At 40.5% G+C, this 19,464-nt stretch overlaps 1 protein-coding gene across 6 annotated transcripts in view; it reads left to right on the forward strand.

Annotated features, from left to right (window-relative positions):
* PARN (poly(A)-specific ribonuclease) overlaps positions 1-19,464 on the forward strand; it is a 148,587-nt gene that overhangs the window by 18,672 nt on the left and 110,451 nt on the right. For all 6 annotated transcript variants that reach the window (XM_010961112.3, XM_045521250.2, XM_010961111.2 and 3 more), the window contains 10 exons: positions 667-705; positions 1,851-1,893; positions 3,050-3,130; positions 6,171-6,227; positions 9,956-10,033; positions 13,715-13,758; positions 14,866-14,908; positions 15,619-15,694; positions 17,682-17,792; positions 18,101-18,170. In XM_010961112.3, the coding sequence (XP_010959414.1) occupies positions 667-705; positions 1,851-1,893; positions 3,050-3,130; positions 6,171-6,227; positions 9,956-10,033; positions 13,715-13,758; positions 14,866-14,908; positions 15,619-15,694; positions 17,682-17,792; positions 18,101-18,170 (642 nt within the window). The remainder of the gene's footprint in view (positions 1-666; positions 706-1,850; positions 1,894-3,049; positions 3,131-6,170; positions 6,228-9,955; positions 10,034-13,714; positions 13,759-14,865; positions 14,909-15,618; positions 15,695-17,681; positions 17,793-18,100; positions 18,171-19,464) is intronic.

Consider the following 19,464-nt stretch of genomic DNA (forward strand, 5'->3'; position numbering starts at 1 on the left):
TTTAAAAACACGTTCATAAAAAGTCTTCTTATTCTAGGTGTATTCCCCAGAGTTAAGCACTAACTTTAGCATTAACACAGTGGGGACCATATTGAGACACTGAGTGAGTGCTTTGTCCCGTCCTGGGGGTGGAGGAGGTGGGGAGAAAAGTGTTGTGCAACTTTGCTTTAAGTTATGCTCAAGTGGCATAACTTGTACGAGGGGTGCTTGATACATAAAGGTTTCTGAAGAGCAGAAGTCACTGCTCCTTTTATCCTTCTAATTTCCCTCTGCAGTTAAAAAAAAAAAAATCAATGTTTCAAAGAGTCAGTAACGTAAACAGCCTGCTTTCCTTTTCCTTTGTGATTAGCTTCCCAAAAGTGTTTTAAATGCATCTGTCAACTTAAAATTCTCTCTATAGAGCCATGGAAGTAATACTTTCGTTAGACAAGAACTTCTACCTCTTCTATAAAAGCAGTGTAATAATAATCATAAAGAACATTTTGATGAAGGAAAGTGGTGAGGAATCCTCCCACCTCAAACATTCTACCTGTTTTTGTTTACATATTACTTGTTACTTCTAATGAAGTCTCTTTTAAAAATTAAATGTCTTTCCTAACCAGTGCTTGATCAGTTTAATTTTCTTTTAAAGAGCCCAAATCAATATCTTTTCATTTGTTTTTATAGGTTCCAAAGAAAACTAATTTATCAGACTTTGAGCTGGAAGTAAGTGTTTATATTATATGGGAGAGCTCTGTGAGGGACCCAGGATTTAAAAACTAAATGTAATTTTTTTTTCTCTTATTTCATTTTTTGACATTCTGCAGTTCTTGGTGATTTGACCATACCGTGTTCTTGGGCAGTGCTTTATTTTATTATTTCCTCCTAATTTCTTAAGTTGGATACCTACTTCACTGATTTCCTTTGTTATTACTTCTTAGTAGATACTATAAAGCCTTTAAATTTTTCTTTTAACTATCACTTTGGCCTATCTGTTAACTTTTGGATGTGTAGTGTTTTTGTTCTTTGAAGGTATACGATAAAGACTTGGTTTTAAGATCTGGGAAGTACTAAGGTGAATTCTTTATCTAGGTTAGATCACAGGAGGGTTTCAGGAGGTCTGTGAGTCCCCTGAAACAGTATCCAAAATTTTGTATGTAAATTTTCCAAAGGTGTTTCCATTGGTGGCATTGCATTTTCAAGTGGCTCTCTAACCCTCAAATTGAATATGAGGATTGGGCAGATGGATGTTTGCATCTGACTCTGTTTGAGGTTCTTTTTCTTTCGTTAGAATCTGCCAGGGGCATGTACACTGGGAATTTACTTTGATCAAAATAGGAAAAGGGCCATTGTCGTTTGACCAGGCTCCTTTCCTCTCATGTTATCCTTACAACGTACTCCATCCGGGTTCCAGACTCCTCTCCTTGGCAGATGCCAACTACTATGCAGATTACAACAGAGATATTCTTCTCAGACCTCCCCTGTGTATGCCCCATACCTTCTAAAAAGACTTTCAAGATTTCACTTAGGAAGTAAGCATTGTTATATTTAGAAGCAAGACTTGACTCTGTGGTAATGAGCTGACTGTATTATGGGCTGCATGGCATTTCAGAAAATGCCTAAGTTGTAAAAAAAATTAATTTGAAATCAAATACACTCCTGTGTTTTAAGAGCAGAGGTAAGGAAACATTTAGCACCTGAAATATTATGGAATAGTTTACTCTAAAGTCTTCCTTGGAGTAATACTTACTTCCTATTTAATAAAACTTATGTAATTAAGTTATAGCTGTATCATTGCTTTTAAAACACTCAGGGTTTTAGCTGTCATTGTCTCATCTACTGATGTCATGATTTTTTTCCTTTCTTTTTAGGTATCCCAAAGGCATTCATGTTGAGACTTTAGAAACTGAAAAGGTAACCCCAAGAATTGTCCAAGGCCAGCGTTAAACACATTACACCCCATGCAACGATATGCAAATGTGAAATGCAGTTGATAAAATTGATAGGTTGGAAATCAGGGCTTACTTCCTGGCTCTGCTTCATATGAGCTGGGTGGCTCTGGGCAAGTCGTTTCACCCTTCAAGCCTCGTTTTCCTCATTTGTATGTTGGGCCTGAGCGTGGTGCTGATGACCTGTACTATCTCAACAGCTTTTTAAAAAGTAGTGATCAAGTAGATAAACAGAAGTGAACATCCTTTGTACACTTGAAAGTACGCAAATGTTAGTACGTGTTCTTATTATCACAGGAAGCTGCAATGGTATGCATGTAATAATCACTTCCTATTATGTGGGCCGGTAAAATTAAATTTTAGAATCTGGGGCATAAGCATAGCTCTCATCATGTACTCCCAGGGTGCACGTATGAAACTGTTGTGGGTACTGGTGGGCTGATGGTGGATTCCTTTTGCAGAATTTTAGAATTTAATTCTTATTCTTAAGTCAGATGTCTAATTAAATAAGAGATTAGGTAAATTAAAAAATCTTGCCAGAAGATAAATCTCAAACTTTGACATAAGAGGTTTTGTGGTGTGTTTGATACAAAATGCAATATATGAGAAAGAAGGTGCTAGTTATCTGACAAGTTATCGGAAAATCCGGGATTTTTTTTCTTAGTTAATGAAATACGATATAGAAACTTTTTTATTGAGGTATAGTTGATTTACAGTATTATTTTAGTTTCAGGTGTACAACAGTGATTCAGTATTGTTACAGGGTATATAGAAATTGTATTATAAAACCAGCCATTTAGGAATTTAGTTCAAATGCAGCATCTTAGTGTTCATTATGGTGTGTCTTCTCACAGTCTGTTGATACTTTTCACTGACATCTGTTGAGCGAATTAATAAATAAGCCACGGGAAAAATGTCTTGGAAACACAGAGGTGGAATTTTGGTGTGTAAAGCATGAACTCAACTCCTGGTGTCATTTGAAAATGCTTTCAGTGTGTTTAGCCCATGAAAGACTGTGCAGTGACAAAAATCGTAACTTCTAATGGTAGCAGAATCTGCATTGTTGAAGAGGGGAGGGCAGAAGCTTCCAGAAAATTGTGTATCTGCTTTATGTCTTCTAGAAAGAGCGCTATATCGTTATCAGCAAAGTAGATGAAGAGGAACGCAAGAGAAGAGAGCAACAGAAACAGGCCAAGGAACAGGTGAGGGAGTTACATTCATTTCCTCTGGGTGAGAATTGGCAACAGAGTTGTAGGTCCTCTGTTGGATTCGGTGTAATGGATACTCTTCTACCATAGAAGATTTGAATTGGTAGCAAAACCTAGAAGAGAATGAGGGGAACTTAAGGGTTGAGTGTTCAGATGTAGCCAACAAAGTGAGGCTGACATCATGGTTGACCAGTCTTCATTCATGTGAAGCAGCCTTGGGGAAGGTATGAGTGATTACCATTCAGATTGTGTGTCACTGAGCTTCCCTGCCCATTAACTGACATCACTGTGTCTAACTTCAGGCGCAGTTGCTAGTTTTCCTAAAACAAAGTTTATAAAAGATAGGATTCGACAGATGAGGATGACGTGGTCATGCTTGCATTGTTGGGACATCACCCTGGCTGCTACCTGGAGAATGGATTTGAGTGAGTCAGACTGGAGGCGTGGAGACTGGTTAAGCTGCCGAGTAACCTGCTGAGAGATGGCGCTGCCCTGGAACAGGATTGCTAGTAGCAATTTATGGAAATACTTAGGAAGGTAGAATCAGAGGAGTTTGTGATTGGATGTGGGTGGTGAAAGGAAGGGAGAAAAAGGAGGATGTTCAAGCCAGAAATTGGAACAGCTGGGTAGACTGATGTCAGTCCACTCACGTGGGGCTAGAGTGGCACTGGTAGGGGGATACCCATGGAGGGGATAGGAGTGGGTGTGGGTGAGGATTGGGGGATGCTCAGCACACATAAAGCAGGACCAAATCAGACTCATTCAGCCAGGAAAGACACCATAGGCCACTGTCAGATTTAGACAGTTTATTACTTAGGTAGAGAAGGCAGGTCAGCCAGAGGTGCCAGCTGTGTGTAGTCCTTGTCCTAAAAAGGCAACAGTGAAACAAAAAGGGCCAGGTGACTGCAGTGTGAGTTGTGGGTACCCCATTACTGAGGGGCTGACTCTAAGCTCAGTGCTTTTATACTCTGTAGCACGATTTTGAAAAGGTAGTGTGGCCGAAAGCCCTGTGCCTCATCAGAACGTGGGAGGCGGTGAGAAACTGTCTCACCTCCGAGGAGAGAGAGGGAGGCAGGTGGGAGATGGCCTCATAGCAGCTCCTTACAAGCCTCTGCCTCCCATCCTCTCCTGGGTGTTCCACCGAGATGCAGGTTAGTTATGTCTCAAGCCTATTTGCAAATGTGCGAGGTCACCAGGGCACCACAGCACCACAGCAGAGCTGTCTACCTGCAGTGCTTATATTTTACTTTTGACCTTATGAGGTTCTGGAGGTGTTTGGGACATCCGAGGACTGGTGTCCTGTTGGCAGATTGTCGCGCTGGAGCGCAGAGGAGGGGTGAGGGTTGGACTTGGTTGTCGTTGGCAGAGAGACTGGGACTGAATGAGAACACCTCTAGTGTGAGAAACAGGAAGAGGGCCCACGGTTGGATCCTGAAGACTGCCGGCGTCTAAGTGATACACAGAAGTAGAAAAATGTGTCAGGAGATTATTGTTGACCCAGCAGCCGAGGGAAGAGTGTTCGAAGCAGGGGATGTTGATCGTGTCTGATGCTCCAGAGAAGTAGGATAAGGACTGAGATGTGGCCGTTGGGTTTAGCCTTGGGAGTAGGTTTTTTTCTTCTTTTCTTTCTTTTTAAAATATTATTTAAAATTTTAAAAAAAATTTAATTGCAGTAAAATATGTAGCATAAACTTTTACCATTTTAGCCATTTTTAAGTCTACGGTTCTGTACTGTTAAATACATTCACATTGTACAGTCATCACCGCCATCTCCAGAGCTCTTTTCATCCTGCAGAATGGAAACTCTGTACCCATTAGACAGTAACTCCCCGTTCCCCCAGCGCCAGCCCCTGGCGACCACCATTCTGCTTTCTGTCTCTGAATCTTGACTGCTCCAGGTGCCTCGTATCAGTAGAGTCATATGGTGTTTGTCATTTTGTTACTGGCTTAGTTCACTCTTCATAATGTCTTTTAGGTTCATCTGTATTGTAGCATGTCAGATTTCCTTTCTTTTTAAGGCTGAATAATATCCCATATACCACATTTTGTTTATCCATTTATCTGTTGATGGGCACTTATGTTACTTCTGCCTTTTTTTTTTTTTTTTACTTCTGCCTTTTGGTTTTTGTGACTAATGCTACTCTGAACATGGGTGTGCAAGTATCTCTCTGAGTCCTTGCTTTCAGTTCTTTGAGGTCTGTGCCCAGGATTGGAATTGCTGGGTCAGATGGTAATTCCATTTTTAGTTTTTTGAAGGACTGCCACACTGTTTTCCACAGTGACTGCACCCTCACAAGTGTTCCAATTTCTCCACATCCCTGCCAACACTTGTTAGACTGAGAGTAGTTTAAAGAGGTGAGCAGTTTCAGTGCGGGGGAAGGTGGATTGCAGAGGGCTAGCAGGTACCTGGGAGTTAAACTGGATCTCATGAGTGGAGTGGTCTTTACGTAATTTAGCTGTGAAGAGACAAGAGGATAGTGGCTGTGTGGAGCTTAAGAGTTAAGGAAGGGGTTTCAAGATAGGAGAGAAATTGAGCCTATTTAAGCACTATTGGGAAGAAAACAGGAGAGAAGAAATGGAATGAGAATGAGTCTCAGTGCTGTGCTATAAAATTTTATAAAATTGCATTTGACCAGCTAAAAAAAAAATCAGAGAATGCTCCATTTGCCAGCCAACTGGATGGGTCTCCTCGGCATTTAATGCAGTATTGAATTTGACCAGCAGGTGGCAGCTTTTAAAAGTTTGTTTAAGGCAGCTTGATAGACTTAGCAGTTTCAACTGATGATGGGAAGTGATAGGTAAATGCTAGCACTGTTATTTTCTAACTGATGGATAACTGGCCACTTGCTCATTCCACTTTCTAAAACAGAAGAGAGATATGTGGGTAGATCATTTCAGATACAGTTGTTTGGCACAGAAAACTAAAGCGATACAAAATGTCAGTGCTTTTTTGTGTGTGTCTTGATTTTAACCTGCTCAAATAAAGAATATGTGCATGTCAATAGGGTTTTGTTTTGTTTTGTTTTTAAATTAGGAAGAACTGAATGATGCTGTGGGATTTTCTAGAGTCATCCATGCCATTGCTAATTCGGTAAGTGTACCAGACTTTTTAACTAACTTCCTGAATATGATATTTAAGGTGAAATCCTTAGTTATCGTTGCAAATTAACTATCTGGTCACATTTGGAATGTTTACCTGGTCTGGAGGGAGAAGCTAGAACCTCATAAAGACAGATGGTTGTTGTAATGCACTAAGTGTAACATCATATTTGCTGAATTATATCCAAACCATTTTTTCAAAAAGCGTTTCTTGCAAAATGCAGAGGAGGATTATAGCTTGATGGCTTTATGTGGCTCCATGAAACTGGTGTTCATTACTGTCAAAACCAATAAGTAGAATAACAAACTAGAGAAGATGAGGAGAAACAATCCAGTGTTTGAGGTGTTTTATTCCTTAATTAGGAGAATCTAGAGGATTAAAAAAATTTGTGTTGAGTTCTTCTGCATAAGTGAACTGTATATCTCATAGCCTTAATAACATTTGATAGATACATTTTTAAAATGTGTCAAAGCATTTGTGTAAATGTGCTGGAGGGTTTTGTGACAGACATGACAGACATTTTTCTTTGTTTTGTAAGTCCTTTCGGAAAAGAGGCATTCACCTCTTGCACAGATAAACTGGGTCTTGCTGCTGGTTGTTTTGTGAATGACACATCCAAGTCAGACAGCTTGCTTGGATGCTAACTTGCCTGGAGTCTGAGACTTTCTTTTCTTTGAGTCGTTGGTCTAGGGAGAAGGAGTCATCGTGTCTCTTAGATGCTGAGCTTGGCACCAGGGAAGCTTTAAGGCCATGCTCTGGGAGTTCGTGGTTGTCTCTCCACTAGGTGCAGACTTGTCAAACAGGAGCACCTGAGGGGAGGCGCCTCAGCTGGGGTGAAGCGGAAGTTAGAGAGCTCCTGTGAAGGAGGAGGGCTGGCTCCCTGGGATCTCTTTCCCTAAAGTGAGTGAGGCCATTGGAACAAATAGAAAGTTGGATGAGCCTGGAGGAAAACAAAAGTGTGAATCTCTCCAGAAGTGGCCAAGATACCAGATATCCCTGAAATCGGAGAGGAGCTTCTAATCACGTTTGCTCACAGTGTTCACGGTTAGCCGTCAGGCTTCAGCTGGTGGTTGATCTGACTGAGACTGTCCCTTAAATACCGAGGTGGGGGATGTCAGCTGGCTTTGAGCTCTCTTTGGCCACCATGATAGTTAGGTGGCTTTTCCAAGACTGGGACATTTGTTGCCTTGTACAAATTCAAATACCTTAGCTTGCTGTGCCTCTGTTTGTTTTTCCTCTCTGTTGTCTTTCTTCTGCAGAGTAATTCACAGTATGTTGCTGACCATTGGTAGTTCACATCACAAAGCGTGCTGTGAGAAAAGCCCTGTTTATTAGTGATCCAGACATTTACAGTTTTAAAGTCACATGCCTTAAAAATACTACCATAGTAAGCTCTATAAAGCCAGTGAACAGTAAACACTCTTCATATCGGACTAAATTCTTGTCCGTCATTCTTAGTGTAGTAGATCTGTTTTCCCTAGTTTTAAAAAACTTTGTGTTAATTTTTCACCCACGGAAAAGTTGCAAAACTGGTACAAAATTTCCATGTATGCCTCACCCAGCTACCCTAATTTTAATATCTACATAATCATACGATTGTCAGAACCAGGAAGTTAACATTGGTACAGTCTTGTGAATTTCAACCATTTTCCCTCTAAGTCCCTTTTCTGTTCCTGGTTCCGTCTAGGATCCCACATTGCACTCACTTGTTATTTCTCCTTAGTCTTACACAGTCTGTAACTTTCTTCGTCTTTTATAACCCTGATCTTTTTGAAAGAGCACTGATTATGACTCTGTCACATGTCTCTCAGTTTGGGTTTGCCTGACCTCTTCTTGTGATTGGATCGAGGATACGCCTTTTGGGCAGGAAGGCTGCAGAAAGGGCGGTTCGTGGTGTTGACCCTGATTGCTTGGTCAAGGCGTGTCTGCTGGATTTGTGCACTGTAAAGTTACTGTTCCCCCCTTTGTGATTAATAAATATTTTGGGGAACACACTTTGAGGTGATGATAATCCTGTTTTTTTCTCCCAACTTTTGCCTGCTCACCTAGTGCCTATCTATTGGTGCATCTTGCCTGCAGCCATGATCACTGTGGAGTTCTAGGGATGGGTCTCCCTCTTCGTTTCTCCATTTTTTCTTGGAATTCTATCAGGAAGAGCTGTCCCTGCTCCCCTGTTTGTTTGTTTATTTATTTTGGACTCAGGGAAGTTTATTTTATTCTCTAGATCTTGATCTAGTATTTTCATCGTTTATTTGTTGCTCAGATTGTACCACCTTGACCATTGGAGCTTCTTCAGGTTGGCTCCTGGGTCCTGGGAACCAGCCCCATCCTTTTCTGAGCACCTCCTTCCTTTCTCACATCACAAGATGTTCCAGACTGATCTTATGTTTTCCCTGCCTCAGCTCTGGAATCAGCGACTTCTCCAAGGAGTCCTGGTCCCTTTTCTTGGAGAATGGTGTTTAAAAATCAAGATCGGGTGCTGGGCCACTGCTGTGCCATTAACTGCTTCCAGTTCCCCTTGCTGGGCAGAGTTAAGAATGTTACATGTGTGCAACCTTGCATATTGATACTTCTGTGTCTGACATACGTGTATATAAAACAATGTGCCTTTATACTGATATACCTCAGATTCCAGTCCAGTCCCACAGAGTTTTTCAGCCCACTCTCTTTTCTTATTTGTAACTTTTTTTCCTCCAACATTGGGAAATACAATTCTTATTATTTACTGTTTTCATAATGAGTCCTGTTTCTTCCCAGCCTCCTTCCGTGTGGTTAAGAGATTCATTTATAACACAGTTGGGGTCGTCTTGTAGGGTTTGTATTCCTTTTTGGGTTCCTTCCACACCTGCTGTATGGTTTCAGTCAGTACTTGGTGTTTCAGCATCGTGTAGATATTCAAGATGTACCCAAACACTGAACCACAAGGACGGCTGGTCTCTCTATTGGATTTGGGAGATATTGTGTAGAATTATTTATTTCAAAAAGTTATGTTTAGCCCTATAAGTCAAGGAGTGTTATTCTGAAGGTCCACTGGGACATAGTATAAACCTCCACTGTCATGACCAAATGCTTTATGTTAAAAATGGTGTCACCTGGCTAGTTAAGGCCAAAGCTGATGTTCCATTTTGGTAGTTTAATTTTTTACCAAAATTGACTAACTTATTGCACATATATTGTACCTAGCTGGTTGAAAAGCAGTGAATTTCATTGGAAAAGGTATTTAAGGACATGCCCCATGAATTTTGACATACATGATGAAGGAAACGAAAATTCTTTCTGTTTAATATAATTAGAAATTAGTTATTTTCACCTCTTAGTATTGTTATGAATGTTATCTTTTAAAAATAAATGAGTGTTTTAAAGAATGCACTCCTAAAATAGATATTTGGAGTTTGTTCACAAATTATTCAACAGTTCAAGGTACTTAGCATTTTCGGTTACTTTTCTGAGCTCGTCAATGAAAATTTTACTATTTCTGATTCTTGAGGGTGGCAAGAGGAATAAAAATCAATCAAATGAAATCATTTGGAGCTTTTACTTTGCATTCTGGGTTTAACACCGGAAGAGGGATGAAGCCAGCCCAAATTTCTTTATTTGCATATCTTTATATATTTTTTAATAGTGAAAAGTAAGTTTAGTACAGAATCCTCATGGAAGTGAACCATACCCCAATGTAATTTTGTACCAAGAAGTCTTTTCCTAACTGTGACTCTCTTTAGGGAAAACTTGTCATTGGGCACAACATGCTTTTGGATGTCATGCACACCATTCATCAGTTCTACTGCCCTCTGCCTGCGGTAAGTGACTTGTCAGCCTGTGTTGTAAAATTTCTGACTCTTTCTAACTGAGAGATTGTTCTCTGCTGGGGTGCTGTTTCCTTGTCTGCAGCATGTTCCCAGAGAGACAGTCTCCTGCACTTGGTTGTACATTTTTAAAGAGGTGTCCCTAGGCCATTTTAAGGGATCTTCGGTCATCTGCCATTACCCGAGTAAGGTTAAACGTTGATTTCCCCTTGATGCCAGCGGTTTGCTCACTCAGTGCCGGCAGGCGTTCCTGGGCCATAGGTGTGGTCTCATAGTTTAACATTGCTGACATTAGACATTGCAGGGCTGTTGAAGGTGGGAAGTGCTGGAGGTCATCTGGTCCGTATCAGGTCAGCAGAATTCTTGGTTACCTCTTGTGAGGCTGCTTCCTGACCAAGGTCTCTGTTGACTCTGGTGTTGTTTTTACTCTTGGAGCCAAGCCATCTCAGTGCACCAAAGCACAAGCTTTGGGAAAGGGGCTTCTCTGCCGTCTCTTCCTCTTCTGCTCCCTGACTGCATGTGGCCTCATTTCATCTGCCCCTCATTACTCTGTCCTCCCTTCTCCTTTATTTTCTCTCCATGTTTTCTGTCCTTTAGTGATCTCACCCATCTTCAGGACTTCAGCTGAAGACACCGACATCTTTATCTCCAGCTGGGATCTCTCCTCAGATCCAGGTACACACTTCACACTGGACACTATACGTCTCTACCTGGATAGCCTTCAGACTGAGTGGTGTTTAAAATTCACATGTCACCAATGAGATGTGTAGCTTACACCACCTTTCTTTCCTTTGGTCTCCAAACCAGTTCTTTCTCCCAATTCCTTTGCTATAAATAATGTCCAGTCACCAATACTATTTTTAACATCAGTTTTGACTCTCTGTCTGTCCCCCAGTCTGGCCAGTTGCAAAATCCTGGAGATTTTGTCTCCAGGCTGTCTCTCACATCTGGATTCTTTTCATTTCAAGTAGCAAGGAGCCTTATTTCTCATCCTGAGTTTAGCGAACTCCAGGCAGGATTCCCTGTCTCACCTTCAGCCCATCTTTTAAACCAGAGGTGAGCAAACTTTTTTTTTTCATAAAGGGCCAGGTAGTGAAATATTTGGGGCTTTCCAGGCTGGACAGTCTCTGTCAGGACTCTCAACACTGCCATTGCAGCTTGAAAACTGCCCTAGAATGCAGTGTGGCTTTGTTCCACTAAAACTTTATTTAAAAAAATAGATGGTGGACCAGGTTTGGCCTACAGGCCAGAGTTTGCCAACCCTTGCTTTAAACGGCCACCAGATTCATCTCTTATGACTTCGGGACTCAATGGTATCTAGGATTCAGTGTCATTTATACATCTGCAAAACCTCAGTTACTTCGCGTTTCTTACAGGACACTGTTGCGTCACCATCTTGATTTTCTTTGGAAAAGTCCAACGCAGCCCAGTTCTGAATACAGTGGGTCTGTCTCTTCCCTTGTCCTATTTGTGCAACCTTAAGGTTGTCCCTCTGTCACCATCTGGGACTCAGAGGCATCATAGTTGTGAGTCTCAAAACAAACATGATGGGTGTGAACTTGCATTGTATAAATCTAAAGACCAAATGTTAATTTCAGATCAACCACTCCTTATTGGCCGAATAGTGGCAGCCTCTATCTCGACTTTTTGACCTTTAAAGCAGTGAAGTTATCAATAAAGAAGGAGGAAAGTGTATTTAATATCATGTTTATACGTGTTCTGAACACCAAACAGAGCTGGGCACATAGGAGACATTAAATATTGATTTGACAAATGAGTATCTTCCGACTGTGCCAGTTTTATAATCTCCTGATGTATGGCTCTGTTCACATCACGGGTCGTGCTCAAAATTCTGAATTAATCCCACATTCTTTGTTTTTCTATACAGTCGATTCTTCTTAGCCTGGCACATGAAGCTTCCTGTGATCTGACCCAGCCTTCTTGTCTTGGTTTGTGCTGGTTTGACGAGTCTTGTCGTTTGTTACTGTTCTTATTCCCAGCCAGACTGGCTCATTTTTCCCCTGGGAAGCGTTTTGTGTTTCCACACGTCTGTGGTTTTGGTATATAATTTCCTCCAACATGAATTTTCTCTAGTTTTTCTCAGTGCTTGCTGTATATGGCTTTACCTGTCTTACCAAGGTCCCGCTTACACCTCTTCCGGGAAGCTTTCGCTGCCCACTCCCTTGCCCAGGAGGCCATCTTTCCTTCCTCTGAATTCCGCCAGAACTGCGTACCCCTTTTGTTGCATAAATTTTATCTCTACAGCTTACTCTGCTTTTCCTTCTAGGTGATTAGCTCCTTCGACAAGGAGTATAACCTTTTATTGTCTGTGTGCTTTGTATGTAAGCATTTAATAAATGTTGCCTTGAACGTAACTAGTTTTGAATCAAATCCTATTAGAAAGAGCATATGATATGCTGCAAGGTAGAAGGTAGGTTAGGATAAGTGATTTTATCCCTTGCTTTCTTACAAAGGCAGCCTGAGTGAGTCATTTAGCTTCTCTGTGTTATGTCATTGTCAGAGGGAGAAAATGGTTTTCTTCCATCTCCCTTTAGAAGAAGTGATGAGAATAAAGGAGAACACCTATTTAAAATGGTAGAACGTTTTCATACACTGGTATCAAATGTTGCATATAAAATTATACTCAAGAATCCATATTTTGGAGCAGGCTTTTAGGGGTGAGTCTCTTCTTAAAAGTCTCCTTGGTACTTCAGCATGACCTTTTAGAAGGCATTGGTCTGGAACTCTGCTATCTGCTGGCCCTGGAAGTTGCCATAACTCTTAATTTTCCTTGCTTGTGAGGCTTTGTAATGGTATTGAGGGATTACGGAGTCTTCATCGCGTTTTTGTTTGATTTAGCATGGAAACCACTTGTTCCTGTATTGTTCATTAATCTAATGATAGCCGTTGGAAAGCTGGTAAATATTTCGGGCTAGCTAAATACAGTCTGTATTTACAGGTTTGAAAAGCTAATCAGAAATGGCAGTTTCCTATGAAGCATGAATAACGCCACAGAGAAGTGTAGTTACGCAGGGGTCAGGAGTATGACTGCGCAGTGCACTGTGGCAATTACGCATGTAAATGAGTTAATTTAAAAGGAGCGCAGTCTCATTTCAGCGCTAGACTTCCTGATCAAATAAACTTGGGAAATGAATTGTCTAATTCAGGCACTTGCTATTGGTACCACTTTAGCAGTTTTCCGAGTCGTTAAAGAGAGAGTCATGTGTATTGGAAACTGTGTGTTTCAGTGCCCATTTTAAGCAATGTTTGAAAGATGTTCCATTAAAAGTATAACCTGGTTTACAGGGTGTCCACTTCCTGCACGAACCATTTTATTTGAATAGCTCTACTAGTCCCCCTACTGTGGTGAGTTGTGTGATGCGGCTGTTGTTGACAGCTTTCTCCATACAGTGGAAACCTTTTGTCCCCTCCTGTTTCAGCCATAACACGCTCAGATTTGTCTGTTTTGGTTATGCAGAAATTTAATATCAGGTCATATGATTCCCAGTATTCTAAAAAAGTAATTATTAACAAGAAATGGGCCTGATAGTTTAGCTTAAAGGGCTTGTGTAAGGTATCTGTGTTTGAGAAGAGAGCTGTGGAACTTGAAATATTTATGTTTTAAACATTGAGTGTGTTGATAAAATCATAACAGGGCATTCTCTTGTTTCTTAGGACTTAAATGAGTTTAAGGAGATGACAGCATGTGTTTTCCCCAGGTAAGCTTTCTTTGAGGATTTGTCTTTCATTTAAAACAGTCATCATGGCATCTAACACACATAGGTACACAGTAACTTACTAAAACCATTAGATCGTGATTACAGTCCAGTTTGCATAAGCTAGGAAATGGTGTAATAGTTCCGGCTTTGTGATGGTTTGCTTTTACCATTGATGATTGGTTTTGTTGTTAAAAGTTAAAAATCAAAATTTGAACTGACTGTGAAAATAGCAACTCTTCTTCCCTCATCCCACGTCCCGCTGTCTGAGGAACTGGTAAGGTCTTCTCGAGTTGGCGCTTACGTTTCCTGTGTGTCAGGTGAACCTTGTCACACTGACATGTCCAGTCGAGGGAATTCCGTTGAATGTTGGACACAGTTGAATGTATAGTTGGATATAGTTGATTATAACCAGTGGAGAGTGTTCTGTAGTCAAGTCAAGACTAGAGGATTTTTTCCCTTAACTTTAAGTCAGTGCCTTTACCCGTTAGTGTTTTCACGGTCAGCGTTGTGTCGCATGTCAGCCACTTGCAGCCCACAGAGCAAGGGTCAGAGCTCTAGGACCCGTGCAGCAGTCGCTCTTTCAGCCGGGCTATTTCTGTCCAGTTCACTAAAGTGCTCACATTTTGTGAGAAGGCACGAAGTTTGCATAATCAGTGCCTCTCTCTTTTTCTTGTAGTATTCCAATCTCTGAAACAGAATAGTAAGAAAACACAACGGCGTGAAACTACCAAATGCAGATTTTGACCCTCCAAGAACTTATGTCATACAGATCCGGGTAGCAGTAGGAGGTGGTCACAGCTCGGGAATGTGAGACCTGTGGCAGTGTTTGAACTGTGTAAAAACATACTCGGATATTTGACTTGCCCTCTCAGGGTGCAAGTAAATCTAGAACTTGTGCTCTGGGTATGGACTTTCCCACAGCCCCTTAGTGAGGTGCCCGTTGAGGGGACTGAGTCCTCAGTGTAACATAGAAGAGGTCAGACTGGCTAATGTGCTTATTAATTCCCCTGTCCACTTTTAAGACAATAAGCTATTCATTTGAGTAAAATACATTTTGAACATTGCTACATGTTTTGTTTACTTTATTAAAAATTCTTTTGTTTTTAGACTCTTGGATACTAAATTGATGGCCAGCACACAACCTTTTAAGGTATTTTTAAAACTTGAACTATTGCTGATAAACTATAGTTTGAAATTTTCTGAATTGCTACAAGAGCTTTGGAATTCTGTCTATTTAAATGTCATTTAAAAATACATCCAGGAGAGAGAGAGGGAGGGAAAGAAAGAAAAGAACAAAAAAGGGAAAGAGAAATTGGAGAAAGACTAAAAGTTAATGTATCAAAATGTGAACAGTTGTCTTTGGGTTGTTGTGTAATGTTTTTTTTTTCCTCCTTTATTCTTTCTGAATGTACATTTTTAATATTAAATTATATAATGTATTTTTGAATAGGTTACATACACATATTTCTCCATTTATTTTTATCTTGTATGTTTTGGATATATTTTATAATCAAGAGAATTCAGATAAAAGTATAATCATTTGCTACTTTCTGAAGTGACTTATATAACTGAGTGAAATGAATGCCAGAACAGTGCAGCTTTATGGCCAAAGGTCTGTAGATACTTAACACACCTGTAAAAACCTTTCATATGGCTATACTTTCCATATGGTGGAAATTAAACTTACTGTTTCTCTTTCACATTGAATAAACCACCCCTCTGTTTTTTTTTTTTAAAGAACACAAGGGGGCAGTATTAGGTGCTTTTTTTTGTTTGTTTGTCCTGGCATTGAGTGACTGTCTTTAGTACGTGTTACACTGAGATGATGAAGGCTTATAATTCACTGCTTCCGGTTTTCAGGATATCATTAACAACACATCCCTTGCGGAATTGGAAAAACGGTTAAAAGAGACACCTTTCAGCTCTCCTAAAGTTGGTAAGAATATACAATGATCCTGAAAAGCCCCAAACTCTTGGTAATAATTATAAACGTATATTGTAAAAGAAAGGTGAAACAGTTCTAGAAGCTACGTATATTGTACATTTATAGATTTTGGCTGAATTAACTTGCTCATTCCCTGTGTTAAAGTACTGTTTTCTGAATGAAGATGGTCTTCTGATCCTACATCTATTTCGTATGGGTAGGATTGGGTAGACTGTTCCCTGAGAAGTTGAGCAATTGAAGTTTCAGGGCTCTTCTTTCCTAATGCTTGGCATGTGCCGAAAACTTTATGTGTCTTTCTTTTTATGGTGCATTGATTAAGCAGAGACAAAGAGCTGGTGATTAATTGTCAGGAGTAGAGTGAAAATATACTTTTTGTCTCAGGAAAGCCTAGAAACTGGATTTACAGATGAGAAAGGAGAGTTTCTACCCCTGCCTCCTTCAGAAGTGGCTTTGGTGGGAAACAGCAGCCGTGAGGAAAACCAGAATGGGGAGGAATGTTTCTTGGGGGCAGAGAAGTTTTGCCATGTCTGGCCATGGCCCCGGCCCAGGTATCTGGTGAACCTTCCAGGTGTTACTTCCTTGGTTCCTCTTGGCCTAGTTGTGCTGCTGATACTGTAATTAGCATTCCATTAGCTGTGGCCTGCAGACTTCCCGAGACATTGAAGGTAGGACTGATGGTTCAGAAATTGACAATGGAAGGTGCTGAAGCAGCCAAGGTTATAGTTATTTGCTTCCCTTTCTAGAATAGTCCAAAAAAGGAATTAAGGAAAAGGCAGGGCGGGGATGAGGGTGTGTGGAAACTTAGACCTTTTCTATAGCAATATAATAGAAATGATTGATTTTGGAAAATATGTTTTTCAGCTGGTGGTAGAGTAGAAGATAATTCTTAGTTGGCTATCCTGTTAAAAGACGTTTTTTAAGTTTAAAATCTAATATTTGATACTTATAGAGGTTAAAGAATTCTTGCTTAAAGAGCGTTGTATTGACGTAAGAACAATTATAGCCTTTTCATGATTAATTTCCACTCATTCTTTTGATTCTGATTTTTTGATACTTATTTCCAGAATGGTTCTAGGAAATATTTATTTATGAGTTACAGTTTTCTCCTATTAATTCCATATAATATTCTTGTAGAGAATTTACTCTAAAGCAGGTTTCTCTTCTTAGACCTCATTCTCTCAGAATCAGTGTATTATCAGCGTGACCAAAGAATCATGTTATAAAATGGTCTCTCCTATGAAGTGTCCCCATGTTCCAAGGGCAGCATTATAGCAAATTCTGATCTATTTTTGGACTTAGTTGTGCTTTCATCTTTAGATCTGTAAGCTTGGAGACATAGTAAGGGACATTCAGCTTCCAGTGTCGGCTGGAGTCTTTTGCTTTTGGCGAGAGTTGATAGATAACAATTACAGAGCATTTGCCCTGTACCAAGCACTGTGTAAGAGCTTTACTTCCATTGGCTCATTTGGTCCTCACAAAAACCTAGTGAGGGAGCTTTGATTGTCATCTCCCTCCTTCCAAAATGGAGGCCCAGAGGCTAAGTGACTGACCCAAGATCACAAAGCGGATAAATGGTGGAGCAGAGATTCAAACTCAGACAGTGGGACGACAGAAGCCATGCTATTAATTATTAGTCTGAAGTACCTCTTGTATCCCAGTCGTTGTCACAGAGCAAGCTTGCAAGGCTGTAAATAGCACCCACCAGTATGGCTTGAGGAGAACTGTGGCTGAGTCTTTGTTAATGTAGCTGAGGCATTCCTCTAGTCTAGACCAAAGCCCTCATTTTCAGTGACTCTGTTGTCTCATATTGTAAGGTCTTGTGTGGAGAGAATTAAGAAATAGATAGCCTTTTTGCCTGCTTATTTAGGATGTTTCTGCAGTGCAGACTAATGCCATTTGGGTTTGGCAGGGCAGTTTGCCTATCAGTCTTCATGATATGTGATGTCCTTGGGAAAACTTTTTTCTTTTTTCTCTTTAGAAAGTGCGAAAGGTTTTCCGAGTTATACCACAGCTTGTGAACAGCTCCACGAGGCAGGCTATGATGCTTATATCACAGGACTGTGTTTCATCTCCATGGCAAACTACCTAGGTACTCACTATACATGTTTCTGTCAAACACGCAGTGGTCCAGCGTGGATCTTACCTGTCTACCCCTTCCCTGGGATCTACTCACCCAGTCAGAAGTGGGAGGGTTTTGAGGTTGGAGTCGGAGGAGGTTGGGGCGATGGGATGGAGAGTACACAGAGAGGAACCATCACTGCTCACCTGTGATATGGTTTGGTACTTGGCCCATATGAGTACCTTTTACGCTTGCTGAATGATACTGTTGATTTAAATCTATTTTTCAGGCTTTGTCTACTTGACCATATATAATATTCTGCTTCTTTCCTTCATTAGGTTCTTTTCTTAGTCCTCCAAAAATTCATGTGTCTGCCAGATCAAAACTCATTGAACCTTTTTTTAACAAGTAAGTAATCAGGGTCCCAACCCCGCAACATTCTCTCACTGTGGAAGAGCCCAGTATCTGGGTTGTCAGTTAGGGATGCTTGGGAGGTCTGAGCGTTTTTAGATAAAATACTTCTCATCTCTGGTGATTCAGGTGATATTTTTTGAAAAATAGAAATTGACCTTTTCAAAAATAATACATTAAATATATTGGTGTTAAAAAAAAAAAAGGAAAGAAAACATTACCCAAGATGGTGCATCTCTTCTAAGGCAAAGAGCTGGTGGTTTCAGAATTTAAATGACCTGCAGGGGTGACTGCGTGTATGTGTATGTATATGCAGTCACATCTGACTTACCCCTGCGAACTTTACATGGGAGGCTGTTATTTATGCTTGCATTATTATCTTATTAAATAATGTTCTTCCTAAGAAGATGTTGGTTACACAACTGGCTTTTAAAATAATCTTTGGAGAAGTTTTGATTGTCCTTGCTTCCCAAGCGCTTGTCTGAATAGATCCAGTGAGGTAAAAGCTTGCTCAGACACCTTCATTGCTGGAAGAAGTCAGTGTGATTTAGAGAAAAGTCTTAAGTTCAGAGCATTTTCAAAGAATCTCAGGATTATTGCTTCAAAGTGCGGTTTGTGCTTTCTTGACACAGCTGAGACTAAAGTTATGGATGTAATCCTCAAGCTGGCCACAACTTGGCTCTGGGCCAGAGCCCTGAACCTTCATCTTTACCCCCAGCTCTCTTCACAGGGTTGGTTCTGGGAGATTCTGGGCAAGCCAGACAGAACAGGGCAGCCACATCGATCACCACTGCTGAGAGAAAGAACTATTTCAGTGCTGAGTTGGTTACATCATTTCCTTACATTATATGCAGCACTTAACAATTCTATCAGTATTGTCAGAACCCTGTAAGATTACTGTCTCCTTCAGAGTCTGCATAAATTCCAGTATCGCAGTGCTTGTACTTAGGTGACATGCTGCAGAGACAGATGTTAATTCTAAACATCTGGATTCCTACAGGTTTGGAATTTGTGCAGACTGAGTTAGTGAATTTTATCAGACTGTGGCTTCTTATTTCTTCAAATCTTTGTACTTCTTTTATGGAAGTTCAAAGGTAAATGTGTTTGACTTTTCAAAACATCTTTCAAAGAGGACTGAGCAAGAATGTAGTGTAGAATGAAAATTAGAGTTGAATTTTTCTGCATGGAAAATTAATTCTGCTAGCAATTGAGTTCTCGCTGTGTAGCCAGTTCAAAATGGGATTTTCTTAGCTCTTAACTCTTACTTTGGTGGCAGTGTGTACCTTTGTAA

Source organism: Camelus bactrianus, chromosome 18 (assembly GCF_048773025.1).
Source record: "Camelus bactrianus isolate YW-2024 breed Bactrian camel chromosome 18, ASM4877302v1, whole genome shotgun sequence".
NCBI lineage: Eukaryota > Metazoa > Chordata > Mammalia > Artiodactyla > Camelidae > Camelus > Camelus bactrianus.